This window comes from Nuphar pumila, chromosome 1 (genome assembly GCF_984573655.1).
Source record: "Nuphar pumila chromosome 1, dmNupPumi1.hap1.1, whole genome shotgun sequence".
In the NCBI taxonomy this organism is placed as follows: Eukaryota; Viridiplantae; Streptophyta; class Magnoliopsida; order Nymphaeales; family Nymphaeaceae; genus Nuphar; species Nuphar pumila.
In genome coordinates this window covers 953,032-969,422 of record NC_143249.1, presented here as the reverse complement: position 1 = coordinate 969,422, position 16,391 = coordinate 953,032, and the positions used below count along the sequence as shown (strand labels likewise).

The 16,391-nt window shown below is 36.7% G+C and overlaps 1 protein-coding gene and 1 pseudogene across 4 annotated transcripts; one reads left to right on the top strand and one right to left on the bottom strand.

The window, feature by feature from the left end:
- Positions 1-77: 77 nt before the first annotated feature.
- LOC149847628 (uncharacterized) lies at positions 78-16,135 on the bottom strand. 4 transcript variants are annotated; one of them, XR_016432388.1, is made up of 10 exons: positions 15,953-16,135; positions 15,475-15,799; positions 15,293-15,374; positions 15,149-15,201; positions 15,004-15,058; positions 14,242-14,330; positions 14,042-14,078; positions 13,908-13,955; positions 13,611-13,694; positions 78-977 (listed from the first exon to the last, which is right to left on the bottom strand). XR_016432388.1 is itself a non-coding variant. In XM_090008924.1 (9 exons), the coding sequence occupies exons 2-7, from the start codon at positions 15,720-15,722 to the stop codon at positions 14,042-14,044; spliced, it is 564 nt and encodes a 187-aa protein (XP_089865050.1). In that variant the 5' UTR covers positions 15,723-15,799; positions 15,953-16,135; the 3' UTR covers positions 78-977; positions 13,908-13,955. The 4 variants fall into 4 exon arrangements, 1 of the variants encoding a protein (XP_089865050.1); XM_090008924.1 differs by lacking the exon at positions 13,611-13,694; XR_016432386.1 differs by lacking the exon at positions 78-977 and having other exon boundaries at positions 11,253-13,955; positions 14,042-15,058.
- On the top strand, positions 1,399-4,835 carry LOC149847629 (protein IQ-DOMAIN 3-like; annotated as a pseudogene).
- Positions 16,136-16,391: the final 256 nt, after the last annotated feature.

The window sequence follows — 16,391 nt, the reverse complement described above, 5'->3', positions numbered from 1 at the left end:
AAGCAAAAAAATCTCTTTTGTTTTCAGCCCATTTTTCTCATGCTACAAAAACAAAACAAGAGAATTTTTTTTTTTTTTGAAAAACTCATCATATCAAAATTTCTCACAGGTAAAACTTTATTTTCCTATAAGAATTTTTCTCGCTTGGAAACATACCCTTAGAAAATCTAGTTTCTCGTTTTTGTTTTTCTTCCTAGAGATATTGGACTGTCACGGTTACTATTAGTGACAGCCATAACAATCATTGGTGACAGCCTACAGCCATCACTATTGACGTTATTTGGTGTAGTGAATGGTGGGCAAAAGTTATATGGGAGAAGCTAGAGTTTAGTTAAATCCATTGCCAATATCCTTGAAAAATGTTTTAGTTGTTCTTGAAAAATGCTTTAGTAGTTCCTGATCCACTACAAGAAATCTAACCCTTACTGGCGTTAAAATAGCGTCAGTAAAGATCTCATTATCGCTAGTATATGGTGCCACCGGTAAAGCCTTTACCGGTGCGCTTTTTTAGCACAAGAAAGGAGTCTTTTTCTGGTGCTAAAATAGCTCTCGTAAAAGTGACTAATAGAAAAAAAAATATGAACTACAAATGTGGAAGTATACCTGCTACAAATATCAACAGAACTGTGTTTATTAACTCTGACATAGTCTACGCTGACTCTAGAAATACAAATATGAAAGTTTTACTTTGTTTTCAAAATATACATCCGTTCAAAGTAAAACAAAACATAAACAAGGAAATAATAAGTTTAATGCTTACTTAAGTTTACCTTATGAATCAATACAGCCACTCCAATCAGTCTATCGAGGATTAATCATATGCATCTGATGTTGAAGCATAAATGTGCTTCCTGTCATACGATTACCATTCCCTCCTTTACCTAAAACTTTTGCAGAGTCAGACATTGGTCTGAAACTTACAGCTGTAACTGATGTTCCAACGATTGATGAAGGCAACAGCTTTTCCAGCTTGGCAGCTAAAAAGTAGCAAGAAATTTAGTATATCATGGAAAAGGAATGAGAAAAAAAGGAAGATCTCCATTTAGGTATGATAGAAAACTTAAGTTTGGCATTTGTGCTGTATATAAAATTAAATAGATAAGTCATCACGGATGAAGCAGTGGTTTATTAATAACTAGAAAACTAAGGACTCAAAAGTTACTGCAAGACACTAAGATTTTTGTCTTCAAGCACTTACAAAATAGAAAATGATAGGGGCGAAAAAGATATTAAAATCTATTAGCTGAGGGTTGGCTGGAGCCTACAATTTTTAAGTGCGCATGCAAAAAAAATTGTGTTGATCGTGGTTTCAACAAGCCCAAGACAACATTAGAACGCTTGCTACACATTTTATTGAAAACAAACATTTGAACTAATTGGTAATGAAAGCGATCAAACATGAGGGAGACGGTAATTGAGGATATAAGTTATTTTTGTAACTCTTTAAAGTACTCATCAGAATAAAAAAAAAATACAATATTTAAATGCAAAATGAACAACTTTTCTAACTAACTCCAGTCAGCCCAAGGCTGTTTCAAGTGCCTCAATGCTAAACTATAGTTGTCCAAACTATGTATGTAAATTTAATCACGCCCATATACCCGTTAAAAAGTGATAATTTTTTTTTTAAACATTTGCAAAAATATTCTTAGAGACCTAGGGCCTTACAGTCATAACCAATCAGCAACCACAAGGGATCTTACGCTACCATCATCCAAACCAAACCAACTTTATTAATTAAAAACATAAAGTCTGAGAACATGATATAAAGAAATATAAATGAATTAAAAAGTAGAGTCATGTTGTCCCTAAGTAAAGTTGTCAAGCAGTCGTTCAGCCATCATAACTCCTCGGAGTAGCAGGTCTCCTCACTGAGTCTTAGAAGCTGTAAAAAACATAAAAGTGTATCAGAATCATAGATCCTGTATACGATTATCTCTAACGAATCAAATAAGTAAAAAGAATATAAATAAGATTCACGCAATATTTTAAAATGATACAAATATCAGTGTTGTGAGAGGCGTACGCCTCAGTACCTGAAGCGTACGCCTCAGTACCTGAAGCGTACGCCTCAGTACCTGAAGCGCACGCTCAAGGTACTGAGGCGACGTAGTGAGGCATTTGAGTCTTAAAGCTCACGCTTCACAAGGGTGAAGAGCACGCCTCGCGTCGAGGCGTGCTTCACTTCTCAGGCGTACGCGTCATGTTACTCTTTTACCATTTTATGCCAAAGTTCATGTTGTTTATGAGAACGAGTCTTCGTGATTTGGACCAAGTTATTGTCTTGTGAAACAGGAATTTCTGATTTGTTTGTTGTTTGTTCTGTTTATGAAGATATAACCAAGGCATGATATAGAAGATGGGGAAGAAGGGGTAACTGGTTTGTTGTTGTTAAGAAGGCATTTATCCCTGAATCAAAAGAGAAGAAACAAGGGGTCTCTCTCTCTCTCTTCCTCTCTCTCTTATAATGGAGAATCGAATTCTTAAGTCGATCTTCTGTTATATCAGAAAGTTGGCAAATCAAAGCACAAATGGATCTTTCGGAAATCAAAACATTCCAACTCTTCTCCGCTGAAAGAAACCGTCACAGTACTGACCGAAGATGCAAAGCATGCTGAAACTGTCACAGTACTCACCGAAGATGCAAAGTCTTCTGAAACAGTCAGAGTACCAACTGAAGAAGCAAAGTTTTCTGAAACCATCACGGTAACGATCAAAGAGGCGAAGTTCGCTGAAACCGGCACAGTGCCAATTGAAGAAGCAAAGTTTGCTGAAGTAGAGGATGAACAAAGCAAACGTGCTTATTTTGTTGCCAATGTGACTGCAGTTGCGACTGAGGTTGTTGTTGTTGCTGCAGGGGTTGTTAGGCTAACAACAACAACCCTTCCTCGACGCTCTGGTAAATCCAAGGAAGAGGTGGCAGCAATCAAGATTCAAACGGCTTTCTGTGGGTACCTGGTTTGTGAGCTTTCCTTTGCCCAAAGATTATGGAATGCCTCTTTTTGGAATAATCAATTCACTGTATTTGGAAAATATCTGAGATTTAGATTTGTATTTTTGCCTGTTGTTCTAGAGTTGCTTCATTCTTGTTGTGGGGTTTGTGAAATTATTTGGTGTCATGACTTTCTGTTGACAATTGTGGCAAGTTGCTGCTAGTTTCAAGTTCTCAAGCAGATATGTTTTTTAGAAGTCAAATAAATCAATTGATGCCTGCAGCATCTTGTTCAGTGTTTGGAGAAGTTTAACATTTTAGTTATATTTTAAAGTTTCATGTTTGTAAAAGTGTGTAGCACTTGTTCTCCGTCTATTTTGAATGTGCTCATGCGTAAATGTTTACCCACAGAGTGAGCTGATATTGTCTCATGGCTATTGAGAACGAATCAAATCAGATGGTTCTATTTCTCAATCTTTCTGACTTGCTCCTATGGAACCAAGGTTCAAAAAATTGAGAAAGTAAGTCATTCACAACCACTGACGAAGGATTCCTAAAAAATTTAAGGATTAGTAATCATTTTTAGATGATAATCTCATGGCTACCTCTTGTTATCTTGCACTATGATTATCGGCATTATACATAATATCTAGGGATTGTAACATTGCTGGGAAGCAAAATTCAGGCAAGGAGAGCTCTGCGAGCTTTGAGAGGACTTCTAAGGTTGAAAGCCTTGATCGAGGGAAACTCTCTTAAGCGTCAAGCAACAGCCACACTCCGATGCATGCAGACATTGGCAAGAGTTCAATCCCAGATCCATTCCAGAAGGATCAAAATGTCAGAAGAGAACCAATCTCTCCATCGCCAATTGCTACTAAAATGAGAAAAGGAGCTCGAGAATATGAGAGCATCTGTAAGTTGCTTGTTTTTGGATTTCTCCTAGATTTTTGCACTCTAGTGATTTTTTTTTTCACTTCTTTTATGAAGCAAATGCAATAGGTGATTCAATATAATTAAATGTGTGCATTTAATGTATTGGTATGTGCTTTATTAGCTTAGGAAATATCATGTGAACCCAAGAGTTGGCTCTCCTGAATCTTACTGTAAAAAGAACATTATGGGCTTTTACATTTTGATTTTCTTTCTGTCTAGCACAATGAACTTGAGTAGCAATTAAGTTGTTCAGTTTGAGCTAGAAATTGCATTTTAGGAAAATGATTTGAATAGGTTCCTCATTTTGGAGGAAGGTTTATGGTACTTGGTCAAGCATTGCTATATCATTTTGTTATTGCAAGATCCTTTACTAGTCTTGGCCTTTTCCCATAGCTGAAATAAATTAAATTCAGGATGTCTCCTATCATCATGTTACATGTGTCATGATTCTTCTGCTAAGATGTTCCAATGAGAGTAGCATAAATTATTTTTGGTTTTCTTACTGATGCAATACAAATGATAGATGGGAGAAGATTGGGATGACAGTTTACAGTCAAAGGAGCAAATAGAGAGCAACTTAATTAACAAACAAGAAGTTGCTATTAGAAGGGAGTGGGCATTGGCATATGCTTTTTCTCATCAGGTAATGATAGTGCTTATTCTTTCACGTGCTTCAGTCATTAGACCTTGTTGATAGCAATGCATACTTGCAGCAACAATGGAGGAATTCAACTAGATCAGCAAACCCGATGTTTGTGGACCCGAATAATCCACACTGGGGATGGAATTGGTTGGAGCGTTGGATGGCTGCAAGGCCATGGAGAACCGTAGTGTCACAGAGAAAGAGCATTCTGATACAGCATCATCTGTGGGAACTGCTACTCGAAGTGCTGGAGAGATCACCAAATCTTATGCTCGACGTGAGATCTATGGTGAGAGGCCATCACCTGTGGCTGTGAAAACAGTCTGACCTGTCATCAGAGTGTCTCCGTCCACACCACCATCAAAGCCTTCATCTGTAACTGGAAAGACAAAGTTAACAAGTCCCCACATGTATTCTAGCTATATATTTCTAGAACAGGTCGATTTGGAGATGGCCCCAATTCAATATGATTTCATGATTGTAGATATAACTTGTTTTATCTTGCCCTGTGAGTCTAACTTAATTGTGGTTTACATGAGCATGCATATAAGAAAATGAATAATACGAGTTAATTATAGAAAAGTAGTATTTATTTTATTCTGTCATTTATTAGTAGTTATTATTTAAAATTTTCATTATTTTATTAATATTATATATTTTATTATTTTGATCATGAAACTTACGCTTCAAGGCCTCGCTTCATAACAGGCTCAACGCCTCGCTTCACCTCATCGCATTTAACAACCTTGACAAATATAACAAATTCATAATTCAATTAATCATTCATGCAATAGAGAACAATTATTAAGCAAGAGAAAATAATTATTAAACAATAGAAATTACTATTAATAAATAGGGAACATTTATCATGCATTAGAGAGCAAATATCATGCAATCATTAATTTAGCACAAGTAAAAGAACAAATAAATATGCATGATATAATGCATAACAAGAATATGCATTATATCAATGCACATGCATGAATAAATTATTATCTTTTATCAGAGTTTTTTTTATATGCATGTCTTTATGTAATCCACACAAACTTTAGTTCTTTTTGTTATCATTGCTCACGGATACTCAAAACGGGTAAATAATTCTCGAAATCAAGTTAGGTTCTCAATTGTAGCTTAACACACAATTTGTATTTTATTACTAAGTTTCACACTTAGCCCTCGACCGATATCAGGAATCAATATCATCCATCGAAACATTAGAAATCAACATTTAATGTTGGGACATTAAATAAATTAGCATCCACTAATATCACTTTCTTTATATACCAATAACAACAGTTGTGTCTACACACCACCCCTAGGCAAAATAGCGGAATCTCCCTAAAATCGTGACCCGAAGGTGAACCACTTTGTTGGTTTCAGGAGCACAACAACGCACATGGAGTTTTAATATCCTCACAATTTCTCAAAACTACAATCCAGGATTTCCATACTAAAGAAGGGACATCCAGGAAAACATGAATTACATCGTTCTCTTCTTTTTATCTTTTTATTATTTCAATTTCTTTAGTTTGCAATTCAGCATGAAAACCAACATCATACGTTTCGCAAATCAACATGCGAAACTCATCACGGGACCACAGTCATGGAGCAACCTCCTGCTCAAGACCCACACGGCCCACAGCAATCCACTTTTGACTACCGATGCATCTAATGCAAAAACCACAGTGAACATGTGATCACACCATTATCCAAGCATGTCCACAAATGCACATTTAGTCACACACAATACAAATGTACATGAACAAACAATTTACATATGCATATAATCATATGCTTGCAATATACATCTTTATTCTCATGATTCATCTCATGCAAAATATACAACCGTACATGTAATCATCTTAGTGCAACAACAATGAAATTTCATAAGTCACGTGTTCACCATATGCATATTTATGTAAACAAAATATTAATTTTCATGAGCAATGTGAAAATAACAACTCTTTTTTCCATTTCAAGCAAGCTCGAGATATAACACATACCCACTGAACCCAAAGTCATGCTGCCCGCACACGGGCCATCACCAAGACACTATTGACAGCATGTTTCTCATGTATAAACAAACGGCCAACTAGTGTTGGGCAGCAGATAATGTTGTACAAAAAGATGCAGCGATGTACCACTCAAAACCGCCCACGAATAGTCATGATAAAAAACATACTTATCTCATGTGATAGCAATAAAAACGCATACATGTTCAGTCCAATCATAGCAGCATACATAATATTTTCTTTGACATTGTTACATAGATGCATGCCTAACAGTTTACATGAAGACAAGCATATTAGTCACATGAAAATATACATGACAATCCAATCACACATGCATATATAATCTGGACATGGGTAACACATATATTGGAATTTTCAACATGCATAAAGCTGCACATTCAACGTGCATAAATCTGTGTATTTGTCGTGTCAAAATTCTAAACATGTAACAAGTAAAAATCTGGATATTTAACATGTTAAAATCAACATAGGTGACGTATAAATTCGAACACTTGACATGTGTAAATCTGGGTTTTATCATGTATTGATACATATATATAGATATATATGCATAAATAGTCCCTCTTTTTTTTTTAAACTGCCCAGCCGATGACATTCGGCTGGGCTTACCAATGTAAATATGCCCAGACCATATCAACAAAGTCATATTGCAAGTTAGACCCTCCAATGATGAACTTGTAAAAGAATGTGAAATTACATTAACATGATGAGCATGCAAAGTAGACTCCTACCAAACAAACTGAGACCCCTTTGGTTGCAATAGCAACAGTATAACTCTTCAAATAGTGGCAGTTTCCGAATAGCAACATTATCTCTTGTTTGTACTCTCTAGTTTACATGCATATGCTCACAATTTTGGACTTAGGAAAGTTTCACAAGTATGCATATGCCTCTATAGATGAATGCATGTGGATTTATAACTCTTATCCCTAATAATAGTACCCTTTCACATGTACCAGAGCCCTTAAAGAGACTTCTTTTGTTACGGCCAAATGATGCCCAGTAGTACTATTTCTATTAACAAGCTCCAATTCCCAATCAACCAACTCCTCCAAGCCTCCACCAGTCCTAATTTATTTTGAATACTTGATATCATGCATAGTATGGCACATCCTAAATGCTAGTGTATTGGCATAGGTGATACATTTGTGTCAAGACAAGGGTCAAATGCTTATCTTTTACTTCATAGAAGCTTAGTGTTTGGCGAAATGTGATTGAAAAATAATAATTCAGTTCATCCAACTCCAGATCATAAAATCCCTTAAGAGACCTCTCACTTGACACTTTCTCTTGTTATTCAAAGGCTTACAATCTTCAGCCATATTTCATTTTGCAAATATGAACTCAAATATAAGACAAGTTAGGTGTTTCCAGTAGAAACATCTTTCAAATGGCAGAAATTGATCTTCAGTAACTATAAACTTTGAGAGGAACATGTCAGACATGAAGAAGATACAACATGCCAATATAAATGCCCACAAAATTTAGAAAACCTTTATGAGAGTCAAAACTAGACAAATCACAGGAAAATTACTCCCTTGAAGACTGATCGATTTTTTACTCACCTCAAGCATAGATTTACACAACTAAAAATTTATAATTATCTTGTTGAACATATAGTTACACAAATTAAGGATCTTCCTTTGACCATCATAACCAATAGGAATGCAAGATTTTGTTCAACCCATGTCACATGAATAAGGACATGGACTCATTCAAAATAGATACAATACAAACCTTTTGAAAGATTAGGATATGAGGACACATATTCCTTTTTTTTTTGCAGTTCCTGGCCTAGCCGACCCAGTCGGCTAGGTTTGTGCCTTACTGAGCTCACCCAACCGATTGCCAGCTGGGGCTGATATAGCCAACTGCCCAGTCGACAGTGGGTCGAATGGGGCCCCATGTGAAAAAAAAACTTTTATATCATATATTTTTTTGTCATATACCTTCCTTTTGAGCTCAGTCGGTTGGGACTGAACCGACCCAGTTTTGTCCAGCCGACTGAGTCGACTGGAAATCACGCTAAATATATAAATAACTATCTTATAAATTTATTTTTCCCATAAACAGCGGTCCAGTCCAACACTGGACAGTTGTCTGGGACTGGACAGGCCGACTGTCCAGGCTGGGACTGAACAGTTGTACTGTCATGAACCAAAAAGCACAAACAAAATCCAATTTTTTCCTTTTCTTTTTAACTGAATATGCACATATATTATTTTTTTTTTCATGGATTAGATTCGTTTTCAAGAACCACAGTCCGGTGTCCATCTGTTCGGATATACACACCTGTCCAGAATGGACAGGGACTCAGATCTCACCATCATCATGATGTCCAGATCTGTCCACTAAACACATGGGACAGATCTATCCAGATCTGTCCAAAGTGTCCATGGAGACACATATATATATATATATATATATATATATATATATATTCTTCATGTATATTTATATATATATATAATGGGAAAACACTAAAACGTGTAGAAATAGCATAGGAAAATCAAAACTCACATGCTCTAGACCTACCTACATCAATTTTCATGGATTAAATAGTAGAAAATCAAGATAGAATCCATGGCTCCCTACACAAATATTGTCTAAAGCCTATTTAGGCTCTTTTTCAGTTTTTCTCATCCTAAACAAAAGAGAACACTTGTACCTTGTTGACGTTCGAAAAGGGAGATGGATGAAACGTCGGATGGTTGGAGAGGAAGAGGATCTCCTCTTCTTCTTTCCCCTTCTTTGCCTTCTTCCCTTCTATCTTTCTCTCTCTTTTCCTCTCTTTCTCTTTCTTTCTCTCTTTCTGTCTTTTTTTTTTTGTTTACCTTTATATAGAGAAATAGGCCCTTATCCTTCCGGCCCCTTTTAATGTGGGCTATTGAGAGGCCTTCCCCATATGGGAGTCTCTCTCACCCACTTTCCAAAATTTTTAAAATTCTATATATGTTGACTTTTCCACCTCCTTTCCCAATTCATGTTAGTCTTTTCTCCTTTCTAGATTTCTCTGGAAGCAGATCAGGCTGAACATGAGCAGTTTTGCTCATGCCGATATCGTGGTCGCCTGTTTGCATTTTGGATCAATGCCACGTGGTTTTGTTGACTTTTGAGCTTTTTAAAATGCAAATCGGATGGCCACAATGTCAGCATGAGCAAAAATGCTAATGTTCAGCATGACCTGATCTGCTTCCGATTTCTCTACCTTTCTCAACTAGTAAGGACTCTTCTAGGGAGTCCCAAATTAGTTAACAAATGTTGAAATTCAGAATTAATTATAATTTAATAATTAATTAATTAATTCTTAATAATTAAATATCCAGAAACTTTCAGAGGGTACCTTATCCCTCTCGGAGTCTTTTTAACTTTAAATAACTTCAATTCAAACCTAAATATTGAATTTAAATATGTATTTTCGTTGGGTATGAATTTTGGATCTGGATTTGGATCCAAGGTCCAAATTCATATCCAAATTCTATTTGGATCCTGGGCTGGATCAATTCCTAATTAATATAGGTCTTGAGCAGAGACCAGGTCCATATTAATTTGGATCATATACATTGAATCTATTCCGATCGAAATCTGAACTCGGCCAATCGAGGCGGTCCTTTTTTGAAAAAAATGCAATTTTAGGGCCAACCGTAGCCCGAATTCAAAAAAGTAAAATATCATTATACTCAGAGTTTTGAGAGGCATCTAACAAAATATAACTTGAATTTCACCTCTGAAATTCGCTCGAATTTAACCTAAATTTTGCTCGAATTTAAATGTTGATAATAAAACTTGTTATCACCTTTTAATTGGCTCATTTTAGTCTTATCAATGAGACGTGGGCTACGCCCAGACTCAATTAACATATTCCTAATATCGAAGGTTTATCGATTTGCCCCCAACACTTAGACAAAGTTTCAGAAATCTCAAATTTGACCAAGTATTAAAATACACGATATTACATAAACTGACTCATCCCTTTTTATTCCTCATAAAAATGAGATAAAAATTTATATCTTGATATATGTTGATGATATCACTATATTAGAGAATTCTCATCACGAAGACATAAATATCATTCATGTCTTTGGTCAAGAATTCTCAATCAAAGACAGGTCCTTTGCACTATATGTTGGGTATTGAAGTCATTCAAGATTCATCAAAGTTCATTTTGACACAAAGAAAGTATATTGCAGATCTCTTGATAAAATCAAGTATGCTTGATTGCAAATTTGTAGTCACCCCTGTAATGAGATCAAGAAGTCTCCACACACCTCAAATAAGAGGCAAATACAAAACCCACAAAAATGGTACAAGCACAATAGACACTTAGGAGCTTAGAGGAACACACAACACATAAAAAATATAATCTTTATTATACATAAAATGTACAAAAAATGCATACATGTCAAGGGGCTCAAGGCTCGTATTTATACACAAAAGGAGTGAAAGGCTCCTAAACTATGTCACATGGGTGCGGTGCAGGGATGCAGCACTTCCAAAAAACCCGGGTGCGGGGGTGCGGCAAATATATATATATATAGGACTTATAACCATTTTTTTGCTAGTGTGTTTGTTTGAAGACTTGTTACCCACGTTCTGTTTGTTGTGTACTTTGGCGCAACGGGACAAAATTGATGGACCGAAAGGATTGGCAATCTGATCGATCCAGCCTGCTGTATTCTGCTGACTGTCATGATTCAATCATGTCTGAAACTCCCTGGTCTTCACGAAAAAAAATATAAGTGAAAGGTTTGATGTGGTTTGTTGGAGAGAGAGTCTTCACGAGGCCTACGGCTCCACCGCCACTGCCACGCCACTGCCTAGGGTTCTTCAAATTTCATTTTATATACAGTTGCACACAAATCTCCAGTCTGGACTCTGGATGACAGCTAAAAGAAATTTATTGGATTTGACATGTGGAAAAGAGAGGTCTACACCAGGCTACGGCTAGAGCACCCATCTCGTCAGGAGAAAAGTGAATACTAATAGCCACCAAGGCTACCACCACCATTATCATTTATTATGGAGAGAGAAAATCCTTGACAAAGAAAGATCTGGATGGTTGAAGGATAAAGACTTCAAAAGGCTCTTGAATTTTGGTTTTAATTTTTGAGGAAGATGGATCATCATTTCCAAGTTAACCAACGCTGCGAATTCATTGTTTGGGGCAAGAATAGCATGGGATGCCAACAAAGCTCGTCAGATGTTGTGGACACAAGTGCCAACTTTATAAAACAAGAGCAGCAGCAAGCAGGCATCGGTTGTTCCGTCCTTTCATTCTCTCATCACTACCTGCAGGGATCCAGCAAGGGGTGGGGAGAGGTGAAGAATCTGGAAGTCCTCGTCAGGGAATAAGCAACTCTAAAGAGACCGAAGCTATCAAGGCCAAAATCAAAATCAAAATCAAAATCCAGCAAGGGGCGGGTCCCGCTGCGCGGTCAGCTGTCAGTAGAATTTTTTTTTTAATTCCGTAGCCCATTTCACTGGGCAAAAATTAAAAAAAAAAAACAAAAAAACAAAAAATTGGACCAAAATGACCCTGGGTGCGATCAACGCACCCAGGGTCGGGTTGACCGCACTTGCATCACGTGGCGTCGACGCGGGTGCGGCACCTGTCTGGCCGAATCCCTGTGACATAGCTCCTAAAATATATCTCTTGGAGCTCCCAACAGCTATATTGTCAAGAACATTAATGCCCTTGACAATATAACAAAAGCCAAACAACAAAAGATAAAAGAAAAATAAAATAAAATAAAGATAGTATAACCCCTAATGGGATGTCCCTATTACATGGATCAAAATACCAAAATACCCCTAAAAGGTAAAACATATATATATATATATGAAACACTTCCCCTCAAACTCACAAAATCACAACCGAGAGTTTGCCAAGGAGAAAGTGGAATATGGGGAAAAACAGTGTCTTAGTGAAAAAATCCGCCAGTTGATACTTAGATGGTACATATAGTAGAGTGATTGTATTCTTCATGAATTCTTCATTAACATAATGACAATCCATTTCAATATGCTTAGGTCGCTCATGAAATGTATGATTGCTTGAAATATAGACGATACTCTTATTGTCACAACATAATCTTAAAGGTTTAGTTATGTAAACTCCCAAGTATTCTAGTGATTGTCGCAATTACACTAATTCAGAAGTTATAGGGCAACAATCATTTGGAGATATAGAATTGGATCTTTCAGAGGTTCTCCATCATCTTTCTTCACTTTTGCAACCTCTGACGTGTTAACTCTCTTTTCATCAGTAGACCTGACCTTTCAACTATCTCGGTTGCATACTTAGTCTGAGACAAAAAATTCCCTTGAGGTGAATAAACATCTATCTCAAGAAAATATCGAAGAAAATCAAGATTTATCATATCAAAGTTCCTTTTGAGAACATCCTCGATATGACTTACTCCATGTTTATCACCTTTTATAATAATCATATCGTCCACATAGAGTAAGACAACTATACATGTATTAGAGGACTTAACAAACAAGGCAGTATCAGTATAATAATATCTAAATCCTAGTTGAACCATCACATTAGTAAAACAATCATATCAAGCCTTAGAAGCTTATTTTAGACCATACAAAGTCTTTCATAAATGAAGAACTTTTTTATGTGCCAAACCTAACCCGGTTGGAGGTTCCATATAGACTTCTTCGTTAAGGGTTCCATTTAAAAAGATATTTTTAACATTCATTTAAAAGATATGTTATTTTCTAATAGATGTTATGACGATGAGAATTCAAATTGCGGTCATCTTAGATACTGGGGTAAACGTTTTCTCATAATCTATTTCATATTCTTGACTATGTTACTAGCTTATATTTGTACCTTTCTAGTGTTCCATCACTTTTGGTTTTAATCTCCATCTGCTTACCTAAGTCATAAAAAAAATATGAGTCCAGTCTCATCTGCTTACCTGACTCTTGTCACCCCACTCACCAAAGAATGTAACAGAGAATGCCCGTGAAAAAGTAAATTAAGTTAGACCTAATAACTATGAATTGTGTGCACTCATAATTACTTAGATCCCATGGAATAACCTTAGTAGATTACCTTCAAGAAAATGGGTGAAAATAGACGAACAAGAAGCGGTCTCTCTTGCTTCTTTAAATCATCGTGTCTGTCAAAAACTTGAATCTAGATAGTAAAAAAAAAAAGACTAGGTTAAATTACCACAAAAACATATAAATACTCAATCCTAAAAAGGACGTAAATAAATAAAGGACAATTATTCCTCCCTATAACAAGGAAGATATGTCCCCCAGTCAAAAGAGGCAATACAATCATTTTCTGAAGTTAAAAGATGATTCAAAGCTGACATACAGATTACCAGATTGAAGACAAACTAACCTTAGAACCAGACTTGCCCTTGCCTTTGTTGGCCTTTACATCTGCATCCTGTAAAACAGTAGCCATGAAAATTAGAAAAGACAAAAGATAGATAGTTTTCATTATCTTGCATAAGAAATGGGAGATTTACTCACCTATTTTGCCTCCACCTCGGCTAGCTCTTCAGACTCTCTGTAGGATAAGAAAAATAAGACTAAATTGTTAGTCAAATAAGATAAAACAGCTAGTGAGATTGGAAAAAGTAAAAAAAAGACACAAGATATAAGCCAATGAATTTTGTTTTGACATCAGTAATAATTTCTAGGGATGAAGCATGATGAAAGAGAAAGTATACCCTTCCTCAGTGAATCCTTCCCATAAAGACCAAAGCCCAAACCCAATGAACAACAATGTAGTTATATGATGAGTCCACCTGCGAGAAATCTGCCCCAAGGTAATATCCAAAATGGGATTTGATTAGACAGTTGAAAGGATGGGAATAAATATCCAACAGCAGAAGGTAGCACTTCAACCTGCAAATTCTCTACCCAAACCATTCAAAATGCCATATTTCTGTCAAATGAATGAATGCTTAAGCACAATTATGCTGGTCATTTCAGCTGGACCACTTGAGTAAATTGTTTAACCAAAAAAAGATACTTGAAACTCTGATAGGAATCAAAACGCATAGCATAAGCCACAATAGTTCTATGTAGGAAGCAATGAACACTATTGAAACAGAGCACAAGCCACAGTAGCTGTACATAGAAGCAACTGACGCTATCTCCAGACTAGAGTATCTGTGATAAGCTATTCATTTTCTAAGTATCTAAACATAGTCCCAGCTGTGCTGCCAAGTAAGCTTCTCTATTTTTATTTTTATTTTTATTTTTGCTCATAACACTAGAACCAGCTGCTACAATCACTGGCATTACAAACATGAAATCAGGAGTTTGGTTCAAAAAATAACTTGCAGATATTCCCACAATGAAGAAACAAAGAAAACAATGGAATAAGAAACCTCATGTGAACAACAACTACTAGACTCCAAGCAAAAAATTGCACGGATAAGAACTAATGGAGAAAGCAAAACTGGCAGGGGAAAAACATGCCTTACATGTAAAAATGCATGCACCTCGATGGATGCTTTGTTTGCCTCCTCAACAAATTCCCTGCAACACCACACAGAAAATATCAATCCATCCATACATAAAAAAAAAAGACCAACATGGGGAATGAAATCAATACACATCGGAATTCACCCGTCAGGGTGTGTATTTATGCACAGCTCTGCAGAGTCCACGACAGAGCAAACCTAGGGAGCACAAAACAAAAGCACCACCTTCATTTTTATGAATCAACAGCACAAATAAACGAACACCATCGTCGTTTTTCTAAGAAAATACCGTATCATAGATCTCATCCATGGATTTGATGACCTCCTCGGAAGGAGGAAGCCCAGAAATATACGAAATAAGCTCTTTTGATCTGTAAAAGAACCGTTTGTTTTTTGTCATTCAGCTGATCTTTGACGCGATTAAAACGAAAAGGAACCAAAAAATCGAAATGGGTAGTCTGTTTTTCACACCTTCGGATCGCATTCTTCACGAAATCACAAAATCCTTTGGGCATTTTCAGTTCTTCGAAGCCGTAGAGGCCAGACTCGGCCTGTGGATGGGCAGCTGGTGAAGTGGGTATGGGAGATGGAGCTGAATCAACTTGCCGAGAATGGTAGGAGCGAGAGAGTGCTCTCCTTCTTAGCAGGCAGAGACGAGAAGAGAGGGTGGTGGTGCATCGGCGTTCATATCCGTCCTTCACACAACCCCCTACCACCATAAAAATCTCCCGAACAAGAGCTATTGCTGAGGTTGACCTCAAGAACAGCTAAAACCTAATCTCTCCATCATCAAATCCTTAAATCTCTCAAAATTTGATAGATTAGGCAAATGTTCTAAGAAAAGCCATAGGAGCAGAGAGCCTATTGAACAAAACACTAATCCGAAGCATACAGAAAGAGAGAACGAGAGAGATCACAGAGAAATCAAAGCTAGGTGTTGTATCTGTACCTGAGACTCCAATGGAAGAAGATGGATGGAGGTGGTGCTCGATCTTCTCGCCACGGGCTGTCTTCACGGGAAAAAGATGACTCCCGCACCTCGGACACTCCAATGAAAGACAACACAGACGAAGGGGTCGGGCGATGGTGTAAAGGAAAGGGTTCAAGGCAAGAGAGGGAAAAAAAAAGGAAAAAGAGACGGAGACGGGGAATGAAAAGGAAAAAAGAGGGAGGAAAAAAATTTCTCCGCCCCGTTGAAACTAAACAGTCGACGATACGTTGTTTGAAAATAAAAAAATGGATATAACCGACAATTTCAAAATAAAAAAACAAAAATTAGACAATGAGGGGTAAGTTTTTATTTATTTTTTAATTTTAAAACTAATATAGCCGATGATAAATTATCGTCGTTACAGGAATCGGCTATATCTAATTTTTAAAATTTTGAA